At 31.7% G+C, this 11,598-nt stretch overlaps 5 protein-coding genes across 13 annotated transcripts in view; 1 reads left to right on the forward strand and 4 right to left on the reverse strand.

The window, feature by feature from the left end:
• Positions 1 to 17: 17 nt before the first annotated feature.
• LOC124947559 (speckle targeted PIP5K1A-regulated poly(A) polymerase-like) lies at positions 18 to 3,018 on the reverse strand. Its single transcript, XM_047489881.1, has 4 exons — positions 2,762 to 3,018; positions 2,546 to 2,625; positions 2,164 to 2,457; positions 18 to 2,068 (listed from the first exon to the last, which is right to left on the reverse strand). The coding sequence occupies exons 1-4, from the start codon at positions 3,016 to 3,018 to the stop codon at positions 612 to 614; spliced, it is 2,088 nt and encodes a 695-aa protein (XP_047345837.1). The 3' UTR covers positions 18 to 611.
• A 116-nt stretch (positions 3,019 to 3,134) lies between these two features.
• On the reverse strand, positions 3,135 to 4,264 carry LOC124947579 (tRNA 2'-phosphotransferase 1). 2 transcript variants are annotated; one of them, XM_047489927.1, is made up of 2 exons: positions 4,136 to 4,264; positions 3,135 to 3,728 (listed from the first exon to the last, which is right to left on the reverse strand). In XM_047489927.1, the coding sequence occupies exons 1-2, from the start codon at positions 4,139 to 4,141 to the stop codon at positions 3,135 to 3,137; spliced, it is 600 nt and encodes a 199-aa protein (XP_047345883.1). In that variant the 5' UTR covers positions 4,142 to 4,264. The 2 variants fall into 2 exon arrangements, with proteins under 2 accessions (XP_047345883.1, XP_047345882.1); XM_047489926.1 differs by lacking the exon at positions 4,136 to 4,264 and adding an exon at positions 3,805 to 3,891.
• A 487-nt stretch (positions 4,265 to 4,751) lies between these two features.
• Positions 4,752 to 5,762, forward strand: LOC124947581 (protein lin-52 homolog). Of its 6 annotated transcripts, none has more exons than XM_047489930.1 (4): positions 4,752 to 4,948; positions 5,151 to 5,228; positions 5,313 to 5,423; positions 5,497 to 5,762. In XM_047489930.1, the coding sequence occupies exons 1-4, from the start codon at positions 4,918 to 4,920 to the stop codon at positions 5,628 to 5,630; spliced, it is 354 nt and encodes a 117-aa protein (XP_047345886.1). In that variant the 5' UTR covers positions 4,752 to 4,917; the 3' UTR covers positions 5,631 to 5,762. The 6 variants fall into 6 exon arrangements, with proteins under 6 accessions (XP_047345886.1, XP_047345889.1, XP_047345887.1 ...); XM_047489933.1 differs by having other exon boundaries at positions 5,521 to 5,762; XM_047489931.1 differs by having other exon boundaries at positions 5,325 to 5,423.
• LOC124947575 (venom protease-like) lies at positions 5,706 to 7,303 on the reverse strand. Its single transcript, XM_047489922.1, is given in 7 exon segments — positions 5,706 to 5,846; positions 5,932 to 6,104; positions 6,163 to 6,261; positions 6,337 to 6,518; positions 6,611 to 6,732; positions 6,735 to 6,999; positions 7,063 to 7,303. Coding segments are annotated over 7 exon segments (1,113 nt in total). The 5' UTR covers positions 7,230 to 7,303; the 3' UTR covers positions 5,706 to 5,741.
• Positions 7,304 to 7,489: 186 nt separating this feature from the next.
• Positions 7,490 to 11,598, reverse strand: part of LOC124947564 (PI-PLC X domain-containing protein 1) — a 7,075-nt gene continuing 2,966 nt past the window's right edge. Inside the window, exons 1-7 of one of the 3 annotated variants that reach the window (XM_047489903.1) lie at positions 10,387 to 11,598; positions 9,336 to 9,503; positions 8,965 to 9,222; positions 8,668 to 8,876; positions 8,376 to 8,580; positions 8,007 to 8,277; positions 7,490 to 7,930 (exon numbers count right to left, since the gene is read on the reverse strand). The exon at positions 10,387 to 11,598 is cut by the window's right edge and continues 2,966 nt beyond it. In XM_047489903.1, coding sequence (XP_047345859.1) covers positions 7,687 to 7,930; positions 8,007 to 8,277; positions 8,376 to 8,580; positions 8,668 to 8,876; positions 8,965 to 9,222; positions 9,336 to 9,450 — 1,302 coding nt within the window. In that variant the 5' untranslated portion in view covers positions 9,451 to 9,503; positions 10,387 to 11,598 and the 3' untranslated portion in view covers positions 7,490 to 7,686. Of the gene's footprint in view, positions 7,931 to 8,006; positions 8,278 to 8,375; positions 8,581 to 8,667; positions 8,877 to 8,964; positions 9,276 to 9,335; positions 10,223 to 10,386 lie in introns of those variants that run through there. The other 2 variants (XM_047489905.1, XM_047489904.1) reach the window with 2 other exon arrangements.

Here is an 11,598-nt window from a genome sequence, read left to right on the forward strand (position 1 = left end):
TAGAAAAGAAAAAGAAAAAAAGTAAATATTTATATTTATTATGATTCAAAGATCGGGATCGATCAGTCTTAATTTACACACAAATAATGCGATTCGAATTCTGTTGAAATTTAAATATATTGAAAGGTACACACACGCACACGCACACGCACACACGCTCATACAGTTTTTATGCACGAATGCTGATTGACAATGATTGACGACTTTTTTCATGACTTGTTTCTTATTAATGTATATTTTTTCTTAGGGGGAGCAAATAAAAAAAAAAAAAAAAAAAAAAAAAAAAGAAAAAAAGAAAAAAAGAAAAAAAGAAAAAAGTAAAAGATCTACAGATGAATCATTATTCTTGCGTAGAAAAATAATCTTTCTAAAAAATAGATATTAAGAAAATATGATATGTATACATGTCAATTGACAATATCTTGTCTCTTTTTATTTAATTATTTGTAAACTCCAGACATTTTCTCGATGTATCAATATCATATTTAACCAAAGAAAATAAGATAATTGCCGTTGGAATATTTTGGTCCTTCTCCAATACCAAATTCCTACAAATTATCGAATTTCAAATGTTTACGTTTATTAATACAATCGAGCATAATAGATATCAGTTAGTAATGCATTCCATGTTGTTGCATATGCATTAAAGTATTCATAGCAATTTTTCGTATTTTGTCTCTAACTAAATATCCAAATTCTTTAAAAAGTTTCACTCCGCTGTTCTTGTTATTTAGCTCTAATTGGACGTGCACCGGATTATCTTTCTTCTCAAATTTACATATAAAGTCTAATTTTACTTCTCTTAGACGACCTCTTCTACGGTTCTCCTCTAGCACATTGTCCGATATGCTAGCTTCTCTGTCCAAAGCGTTCATGGTAGAACTTAAATGAGTTACACCAGACTTCCTATTAGACCACGTACATTCGCTTCCCGTACAGTGCAACAAAAACTGTTGATGTTCTTTCGTATGTACATCCGATAGGATTTCAATTTTTTGTTGCTTAGCTTCTTTATCGGCAGAAAGTACTTCTATTTTTAATTTGTACACTCTTTCAAAAATATCTTTCACTAGATTGAATATTATAAAATACCAATTATCTTTTTTATATTGTTCTTTATTAATTATATCATCACGATTTTCAAAATTATCCGGCAAACCGATACTCAGATATGGCCCAGCATATATTGCTACCACTATTTGAATCTGATCATTTTCTAGTTTAGAAACTGAACTAAATAAAGATTCTAAAAGATTCTTGTAATTGTTTGCATGCTCCGTCGTACAAATTTGCACGCCCAATTCACAATACTTTTGAAATAACGTTATGACCTGTTGCGACGTAGAAGCTGCAACATTACGATTCAATTCAATAGGATCTTGAATACAAACCAATTTATTAATGTCAAGCTTAAGATCATCCGTTGTTGCAATATTTTTGTATCGTGCCATATAGTTTGGCAAATTGTCCACTCTGGCGAATTCCTCTTTCGTATGTAATATACCGTCCCAGGGACAAATGATATATGTTTTGAATTGAAAATTAAGATAGTACTCGAAAAAGCCTAGTAAAAGTTGTGGTATATTGCTGTTGTTGGTAATTGGTGGCAGTACCGTATTTTCATCAAAGTTCACTTGCCAGTCATTACTAATTATTGGTATACACGTTTTCTGAAATTCCCTTAAAGGTGGAAGTACGTATGGTTCTGCTTGTTGTAGATAAAATATGATCAACATTATTAATGCATAATTAGATATTTTTCCACAACCGGATATTTTATATTGTCTTGCCCAATACTTTATCACTATTATCAATGGCTTTAATCTCATGTCAAGTGACAAACAGTGTTTTATAAGCTTACTGTTATATATCCCAAAACCATTTTTAAAGGAAATATCGCAAGAGATCTTTGTTGGGATGTGATAAAATTTTATAATAGGAGTTTTTGCCTTTGGTATTGGCACTACGTCAGTGAATATTTTATTCATCTTGTACATGACAAATTTTACTTGTTTAAATACCTTCTTCATCGACCAAGGACTATTTCCTGTATCGCATATTGGCACACCTATAAGAAGTCCAAATCAAAACTATTAATTATAATTAAAATATATTATTAATTATTGATTTAAGATTCATTAAGATTTATTAATTTAACTTTACCGATATCCATATAGATGTCCAAATCGCATTCTTTAAATCCTAGTTCCGTATATGTAGATCCAAATCTATACGTTTGACAATTTGGAAATACGGACGCAAATATAATACTTAAAGATTTACAGATACTTTCGTATCGTGTCTCAACCTCGGTATTGCTAAGAAGTACTGCATTCAAAAATGCATCGAGTTGACTGTTAAATGTAATTTCCTCCTCAAATATATTCTTTATAGAGTCAAAATCTATAACTTTCGCTACCTCGGTTGAATTATTAGTATTACACTCCCTTTTTGTATCTTAAAAGAAATATTTCAAATTATATAATTAATGAGTATGAGGGAATAATATATGCGACTATAGTATTATATAATGTATAAAACGTACTGTTCAATATTCTTTTTCTAATATCCAATTTTGTTTTGTTTATCCAGATTGGATTGTTTAGCAAATAAACCACGGGCTCTCTTATAAAGGGGGAAGGGTGATGGTTTTGGTTGTGGTTGGGGGGGGGGGGGGGGGAAAAAAGAAAGAAAAAATATTAAATTATGTATTCAATTAAATCAATCAATATAAACGATTGCTAAAACTTTTCCATCTTACCTCTTATCGAATGTTATTATAACATGATTTGGACCAATTTTGTAACTTTCAATAGAGCCAAATTGTAGAAAAAACTCTATTAACTTATATGCAGTAATGTATCTTGGTATAGGAGAAACATATATAGAATTTTCAAGTATCTTTCTTTGAAATTCTTTTTGTTGATAATTTCTTAAATGTTTCTTGCCTGTCAAGTGAGTTCTAAATGCATAATCGTCATTTAATTGCAAAGAACAAACTTCACAGTAAGTTGCCATTATTTAATCCTTTTGTAATGCTACTATTTATATATACTCAAACATATGCATCTCATATATAGGCATTTATTTATCTGTACAAAGACGCGATTTAAAATGTTTTTTATCTTACGGATTTAATCTAAATCCAATATCTCCCAATTCTTTGAATAAACTTTTAAAAAATATTTTCTTTCTATAATTCCTTCGTCATTACCAGCACAGAGGATTACCTCATTTTCTGATTCGAAAAACTTTAACCCTTCTCTTTTTGCTTTTTCAAAATCTATATAAATATAAATTTCTGCACTTTTCCTCAATCCACATATGAAATTCAATCCTTTAGAGAAATGAATATGATTTCTTCTCATGCGAGACAAACCTTTTAACTTTATGCTTTCCCAATTTCTATAGTACGTACCATGTATTATATCAAAATCGACATGATCAAGTTGCTTTAAATATAAATTATTGATATTATTTATAGAATGACCTTGAGTGGCTTTAATTTCCCAATTACCATTATTTTCCCTAAGTATAAATCTTCTCTTATCATTGGTCTCTACCACTTTCTTTATGTCTTCCAATGTATATCCTTGTAATTTTTCAGACAAAAGTTGATCTATCGGTGAAAAACCGTCTGTCCTGATTGATAATCCTTCTTTTATAGCACCGTGACGCAGTAAATATGATAGTTTTTTACTGAGACGAATGTAATCCTTATTATGTGCCTACAAATAACATATTATTTTACTTCCACATAACAATTATCAATACTTCTCTTTTTTAAGCTTTAGAAATATCTACATAAATGTGATCATATACAATATACAGCATGCAATATACATAATCATGCTACATCAAATTATTGCCAACTAACAAATCTTAGACGACACTAACAAGTTTTATTACGATATATTATTCTATAATTAATATCCAGTGATAGACTATAAATATAGATCGTAAAGTTATTATTAATTTATATATTACTAATTTATATATTATTGTCGTCACTCAATTGTACATATCTCGCGTATGTAGATTGCATTGTAATGTATTTGAAATCGCACGTCATTTAATTCTTTAGAAGCGTTGCAAAATAAAAATTATATAAATATGTAAAAGTCAGACTAATCACCATCATCACGTATTATTTTGTAACTAAAAATGATTAAACAAAAAAAAAAGGCAGCGATATTATTACCGAGTTAATCAACGAATTATTTCTCGAATAATTTTTGTTGTGTGTATACGTTCTTACGATAGATGTAACAATATAATAATATATCGATTAGATCTTTCGGGCGTCGATTGATCGATTGTTCTGACTTAACGACATTCGATAACTTCTGTTTGCGATTGTTACGAAGAGTATCTTTTTGAAATAGGCAATAAGAAAAAAAGAAAAACAATGTCAACGCTAGCCAAGCTCACCTTCGGGACATGTTGTCTAGTATCTTTCAGTATAATAGGTTATGTACATTATAAACAACAATATGACAGGTAAATATACGTTATTAATATATTTTCTCGATTTGAGGTTATATGCGTTCGTTATATGCATCTTTTTTTTTGTTTTTTTTTTTTTTTTTTTTTTTTTTGTCTTAAGAGAACAACTTCATGAGGGTGTATTGCGAGATATCGAACGACAACAGCGCCGAAAAATAGAAAATATCTATAATCTTCAACAACAAATTGATTTGGCTAAAAAGTTGCGGAAACACGAAGACAATTCTTAATTTACGCTTCTTCTCAAGAATTATTATTTATGTTTTTAATTGAAATAAAAAGGTGTACAAAAAGGTGTATTTTCGTGAACGTGCATTTCCATCCTCCTCGTCTCGTTTTCATTTCCGATGTTATTTCTAATTTTACGTTTACTTTATCGAATGAACCATTTGAATAATAATCACTAACAACATGGCGACGGATGAACCTACGGACCAAACAGGTATACATATTTCTTTTCTTCTTTTTTTTTTTTTTTCTTTTTTCTTTTTTTTTTTTTCCTTTTTCCTCTCTTTCTTTTGATCCCTTAACACCCTACTGGGGTTTGCATTTATGAAAACATTAAATCGTCGTACATCCGTTAATAATATTGCATAATATAAAGGAAAAGCTCTGGTATTTATTTTCGATCTTTCTACGAATAGATCTGACGTGCGTAGAAGAAAGTCTTATGAGCTTAGAAAAATTAGATCGAGCATCACCAGATTTATGGCCAGAGCAAAGTAAGTTGATCTCGCATAATTATTAATTTTAATTATTAGGTATTGTTTATTCCATTTAAAAGCATAAAATATCATATATATTAGCGACCGATGAAGTTCCAGGTGTCAACGAGTTTGTAGCTCAAAATTCACCGCAATTGGAGCCAGCCACTTGGGCATCCGGATTAACGGCAGATGACCTAAATCAGTTGCATCGTAAGTAATCGACAAGGTAGAAAATTTAGATCACTTAACGAGTAGGTGCGTGTCAAAATCATTTTTATTATAGAATTGGGAAATTTATCCATGACAGGACTCATATCAGAAGTCAAAAAATTACACGATTTGGCCTATCAACTTGGCATGGAAGAGGCTAAAGAAATGACCCGTGGCAAATATTTAAATATATTTAAACATAAATGATAATAGAGGCAGCCCTCGAGATATGAATGGAAACGAACGAATGTAATATATGTATGTATTTCAATTAGATTTTAAGGCAAATCAAGTTGTAAGTATTCTTGTATAAAGCGTTTAAAGATTTTCTAAAAGCCACCTCGCATATTTTTGTACATCTACGAAAACCAATGGTAAATTTGATTTCTCATCGCAGTTTGAACCATAGGATAGAATTCCCACCTGGAGGCATAAAATAGATACAATTTCAAAACATAACTTTACATATTATAAATGTATGTTGACAAGTAAGAAATAATCGATTTACCAAAAAATATGTATCGCCATATTTATACAATAGAGGACTTCCATTGTAAGCCGAACAAGGTTCTGTTTCTCCGCTAGCACACAATTCTACACAATATCCTTGATTTGAAAAGTCCATGCAATTTTCTTTAGGTAACAATATCATCTTTAATTCTTGTTGCATAGTCAACAAATCTGAAAGAAATTTACAATGTTCAAACGATTATTACTTTCTCGCGCTCTTTTTATATACCTTTTTGATTCGATAATTTACCCCAGCCGATTAATACGGCATTTGAACCTGTTCTAATATAAATTTCTTTCGGTAATAGACAAACTGGTTGTGCCGTTACTGTATATAACAATTTATTATTGATTATAAGAATTTATTTATTTGATTATAAGATGAATTTATTCGTTTATTTACCTTCAAAATGTATAGGTTTTTCCAAACGAATTAATGCTATATTATTTGCAAAAGTGTCTGGACAATAATTTGGATGTTTTATTATATAGGATATATTGTAATGTTGAATCTTATGACCACAAAATAAGGGATTACAGTCTGGATCCGTTTCGGTATTAAATTCTCCAACAGCTACGGCGTATCTATTATTAAAAAGGAAAAAACAAAAAAAAATAACGATTAAACGTTTAATACAGCTTACTCTTTTGAAATTACATTAAATGTCTCTGGATACAATTTGTATATCTGAGAATTAGCAAGTGCACAGGATGCCGTTGTTATTACTGCTCTCTCATTTATAATCGTACCACTGCATGGATATTTCATGTGTCCTGTTTGCAAATCTACGATTGAATGAAATAGAATTAAAGTAGAAATTTGAAATGCACTTTATACGAATGGCAAATAATATACTTACTTATGAAACCTATTCTAGCTAAGAAAGGATAAGATCCAAAAATATCAATGTTATTTTTAATAAGACTTTTACCACATTTGCTATTCGATTTTGACTCTAGAAGTGATATTATATTTTGTTCGGGTAATATCGACCTAGGGGAATAACTTATATCGCAACACACTTTTGGTCTTAACCCTGAATAATCGCATATCGATTGACGGAAACTGTAATCAAGTTTATAAGGCCTTTACAATAAGTTTTGCTTTATCAAGACGCATCAAATGTACCTGTGTATTGGAAGTTCATTTCTTTTCATGAGAATCATCTTATCTGGACAGTATTCAAGAAACGTACACTGTTGATTGTTTCGACAGAGAAAGGTATTGCTTGTCATAGTTACTTTATCCGAAAGTAACAATGTAACAATCGATATAAATATCATTAATCGTAACATTTTACTCTTTTACTTATTATTTCAATCAAGGGATTGGTGCTGCGGTAAACAAGTTTATTTTTTATTTCTATCGACAACCGTCATTATCCGTGACAAACGATGAACTGATATCTGGCAAAATACCAGGACTTGGTATTTCTATTGATCTCCTTGACGGTATTGTTATTTCTTCTTCCGCCGGAAATCTCTTTGTCACGCAAAAAGTACAGGTATTATATGACTCGTTTTTTTTTTTTTTTTTTTTTTTTTTTTTTTTTTTTTTTTTTTTTTTGAGATAAAACGAGGAAAAAGAATGGGCTAGTCCAATTAAAATAGTTAATAATAAAAGACAGAAAAAATGTCTATATCGCTATTTCGTTGACAATATGTGAGAAAAGAGTTAAGCGTTATGATCAAGTGAAATCAGTAAACAGTATAATCAAATGGATTCAAGCTGAAATATATTTTTATACTGTTTTTAACAGTTTGAGTTTCGTCGATCATTCCACTCGATGGAAGTCTCAACGATGCCAGAACCCCTTACAAAGTCAACCGCGACGATGTTAGCTGTATATTGCCATTTTGTTGCATACCAATTCGTGACATTGGCATTAACTTTGTCGGCCATTTGACGAAGACTTGTTTGAAATCTGTTTGAAATCACGTACCACATGTTAGGCGTCAATTCCGCCATCGCTGATCTTGGCGTTGTTTTGTAATCCCTGAAAGGAAGATACCAAAATTGTAGGTGGTAATCGGGGTTAAGGGAAAATTTTTCAAAATCAAGGATCTATTTACCAGAGACTCGACGTTTCGATACGATTAAGATATCTATATAGATCATCGATAGTTTGAACGTTACCCCATTGATGGGTAACGCAAGGCCAAAGGCTTTCGGAAAAGCTGAGAATTTGTTTCTCATCGTAACCGATAATCAGTCTTCTTTCCGAGGACCAAATCGTATTCAATGTTGTGAACCAACCGGTTTTGTAAGGTAAATAGTAACCCACAAATTGTTTCTCCAAATATTTAACGAACTGCTGATGTATGGACAAGTTTTTATGAAATCCTGTTGAAGTCAGGCACGTGTCCCATATTAAGATGATTAACAAGTATTCAGTTAAATTGTTTCTTTTCAAGCGACACCTTAACATCAATAATAATTACCAACTGGAAATTCTTGAACGTCAAAGATCACGATCTCCTCGGTATTATCGAGAAATTGTTTCACTTGCTCGATGATGACTCGTAATGGTATCAACTGTACGATTCCATGATTAGCCCACCAGATTTCATTCGTGAGAGGATAATGTCCAACTCGAATGTCCAAATATCGTACTCCGTATATCAATTGCGCGAGTACGTCTATGTCCTGAAAGCTATGAAAAATCTCGAACGTTGCTCGAATCGAACGTAGGGGAAAGAGAATTTATAATCGACACGCGAATGCCATTTTCACCTGCGTTATAACGTATTTCTCAATAATCTTCTCTCGATCAGCCCGTTCGTGGATCGCATAGGACGCTGAATCGTGTGTGCCTGGTAAAAATATTTTGTTCATCTTAAGAGGACCTAGAATTTCTTTTCTCTCGGCCATCCAATTGGGGCGTGTTTCGAGACAATTCACTTTTCTCAGGTCACCATTCCTCAGCCAAGCAACGTGATACTCTAAACACAAACACACGATTAACCCTTTAAAGTTCTTAAATTGATAAAAGAAAGAAAAAAAGAACAAAATAATTTTTTCGAAACGCACTGAGACACTCCCTGTGATAGGTCAAATTCGTAGTAGGAAGATATTCGGCCTGAATTCCTGTACTCTTTATACCACTCGAAGATTTTGGTTCCAAAATGAGAATCGGTTCGGATCCATTCGCTGGATCACCCGTATAAAGTGCGATCCTGTCGCTATCCGATCGATACTTTGGATGATTCCAATAAATTTCGAGTTCACGAATCATTGATTCCGACATCATTGGTGAGATGATCAACCCCACGTGAGACTGTTGGAAATCTGATCAAATCGAACGAACGAAATCTAATTTCTTCTTCTTCTTCTAAGAGAGACTTTACATAATTGTTAAAGGGATTTATTATAAAGAGAATATGTTATAACAATTAAATTACCATCTTCGTTGTCCAAGCTACACGTCTCCTTCGTCCTTACTTCGAAAATCATTAAAAGGGATATGAGAATTAAGACGATCACTTTTGTCCACATTATTCCTTGATCCTCTTCCATCGATCTAAACTTGTTCTATACGATCGTTCTCAATGTCTTCTTGCGTATCAATCCTGTAACGTGCAACCGCAAAGAAAGTGTTTCAATGGAAGTCCTTCCTTGCTCGATATCTTTACAGAACGTAACGTTACAAAACTGACGACGATATACTATAAGAAGTAAAGAGACTAATTCCTTCTTTCTTCACGAGTTCAAGTTCGTTCGGGAGAAAGACGAGAGGATTCTCTTTGATTATTTCTTTTTTTTTTCTTTTTTCTTTTTTCTTTTTTCTTTTTTCTTTTTTCGTGTTTGTTATCCATCCAAATAATTTCGGATCGACGACGATAACTTGGTTCGGCTATTTCCTCGTGAAGACTAACGGCGTGAGACCTACTTATTAGCGCGGTTACGACAGTCAGAATAAAACGTCTTGAGTTTCTATTTGAAAATGGTAGACAAGTTACATATCGCGAGTGACGTGCTGGCAAAACTCGACTAAGAATGCTAAGAGACTTGCTTCGTATTTGCGTTCGCGTTCATGCGTGAAAGACCATCGAAAGATATTAATATTGTTTATTTGTCTTTAACACTGAGACGCCGGCGAAAGAAGTTTTACATCACCGCGTGTTTATGCTTCGATATCCGTTCGATCTATGAAATTTGCGAAACGGAATATAAAAAGAATTTTTTTCTAATCAAATACTGTTTATTCTTCTCTCTCTCTCTCTCTCTCGTTTTTTTTCGTAAAGCTTGATCTCCTTTTTCCTTATCGTTATTTAAAATTTCAGATTTATCTCGAATTATTTACGTTTACGTTATATTCTTTCGATGAATGAAAATAATGAAACATAACGTATGAATAATTTTGATAAATGAATGATATACATTTCTTTTTCCTTAAACGAAACTCGATCCTGATTGATAATTAAAATTTTATATGAATTTTGAAGTACGTACCAATATCAATAAAATCTTTATAGAATTCTTAGCACGATCCTTTTTTGTAGTCAATGTGGTATATAAACTGACGTCATCAAGCGATCGTGTCGAAAGAGAAAGGAAAAAGGGAAATGAAGATCGACATTTTGAACGTTTCGTCAACGAAGTCACAAAAGAAAATAATGTTAAATCCTATTTTTTTCTCTTCTTTTTTTTCTTTTTCTTTTTTTTTCTTTTTTTTTTTTTTTTACGTCGATCGGAAAGAGTATCGAAATAAAATAGATTTCCTTAACGATAAAAAGAAATAACTTTGGAGTAACTTTCTAAACGTACAACAGCACAATGCGCACGACTCTCCGTTCGCTTATCGCAAGACTTATGGCAGTTGCATGCAATACTAAACGTACGATGATTGTGCGATTACTTCGACTTCGAACTTTACGTATATAAATGAAAAGACAGAATTCATTCTTTCCTTTTTTTTCTTTTTTTTCTTTTTCATGCATTGAATCTCTTTGAAAGATCGACGATGCATTCGATTCAAACATTTAACAAGGGATAAGATTGATAGCAATCACGAAAATATAAAATCGTGCGATATACATCATTTGTATGGGCTTTTAAACCTTCTTTATTTATAAAACTGGAAAAAAAGAAAACTTTTATGAGAGTAACAAACTTTTGGCTTATGTGACTAGTTGTAATACTCAGCGGCAATACTAAATTAGTGCAATGTTAGGTATGTACATTCGCGTATTCGTGTATTTTTCCTTGTGTAAGTGTCGGTGTATATTATTTTATTTATTTTATTTATATGTATATGTATATGCAAATACACACACACACACACACACACACATGTATATTTACACACACACACACACACATATATATATATACATATATATATATATATATATATATATATAGAGATCGATCGAGAAAAATTTTTTCAAATCTCCTTTTTAAGAAAGTCATATTCATTTTCTTTTTTTTTGTTTTGCATAACAAATCTAAGTACGATTTTGTTACGTAATTCAGATAAAACATGAAATTTTCGTTGTGAAACAACGTCGACATTCCTTCGAATACTTTTCTCGTCGATCAAATTCACTGGATAAATCTAATCACTAAATGTACGTATGTATGTATGTAATGTTAAAAGAATGTTTCATAAATTGCACACGCGCTTATTTTCTCATCCACAATCACACGAAAGTACGAAATTGT

This window comes from Vespa velutina, chromosome 3 (assembly GCF_912470025.1).
Source record: "Vespa velutina chromosome 3, iVesVel2.1, whole genome shotgun sequence".
NCBI classification, from domain to species: domain Eukaryota; kingdom Metazoa; phylum Arthropoda; class Insecta; order Hymenoptera; family Vespidae; genus Vespa; species Vespa velutina.

Excerpts from the sequence above, each read along its gene's own strand:
- LOC124947559 (XM_047489881.1), bottom strand. The coding sequence starts at position 3,018 with ATGGCAACTTACTGTGAAGTTTGTTCTTTGCAATTAAATGACGATTAT. Across the intron at positions 2,458-2,545 it reads TAGAAAAAGAATATTGAACA|ATACAAAAAGGGAGTGTAAT; the intron begins GTACGTTTTATA and ends ATTTCTTTTAAG. Across the intron at positions 2,069-2,163 it reads GGACATCTATATGGATATCG|GTGTGCCAATATGCGATACA; the intron begins GTAAAGTTAAAT and ends GACTTCTTATAG.
- LOC124947579 (XM_047489926.1), bottom strand. The coding sequence starts at position 3,834 with ATGCTGTATATTGTATATGATCACATTTAT. Across the intron at positions 3,729-3,804 it reads TTGTATATGATCACATTTAT|GCACATAATAAGGATTACAT; the intron begins GTAGATATTTCT and ends TGTTATTTGTAG.
- LOC124947581 (XM_047489930.1), top strand. The coding sequence starts at position 4,918 with ATGGCGACGGATGAACCTACGGACCAAACAG. Across the intron at positions 4,949-5,150 it reads TGAACCTACGGACCAAACAG|ATCTGACGTGCGTAGAAGAA; the intron begins GTATACATATTT and ends TTCTACGAATAG. Across the intron at positions 5,229-5,312 it reads AGATTTATGGCCAGAGCAAA|CGACCGATGAAGTTCCAGGT; the intron begins GTAAGTTGATCT and ends CATATATATTAG.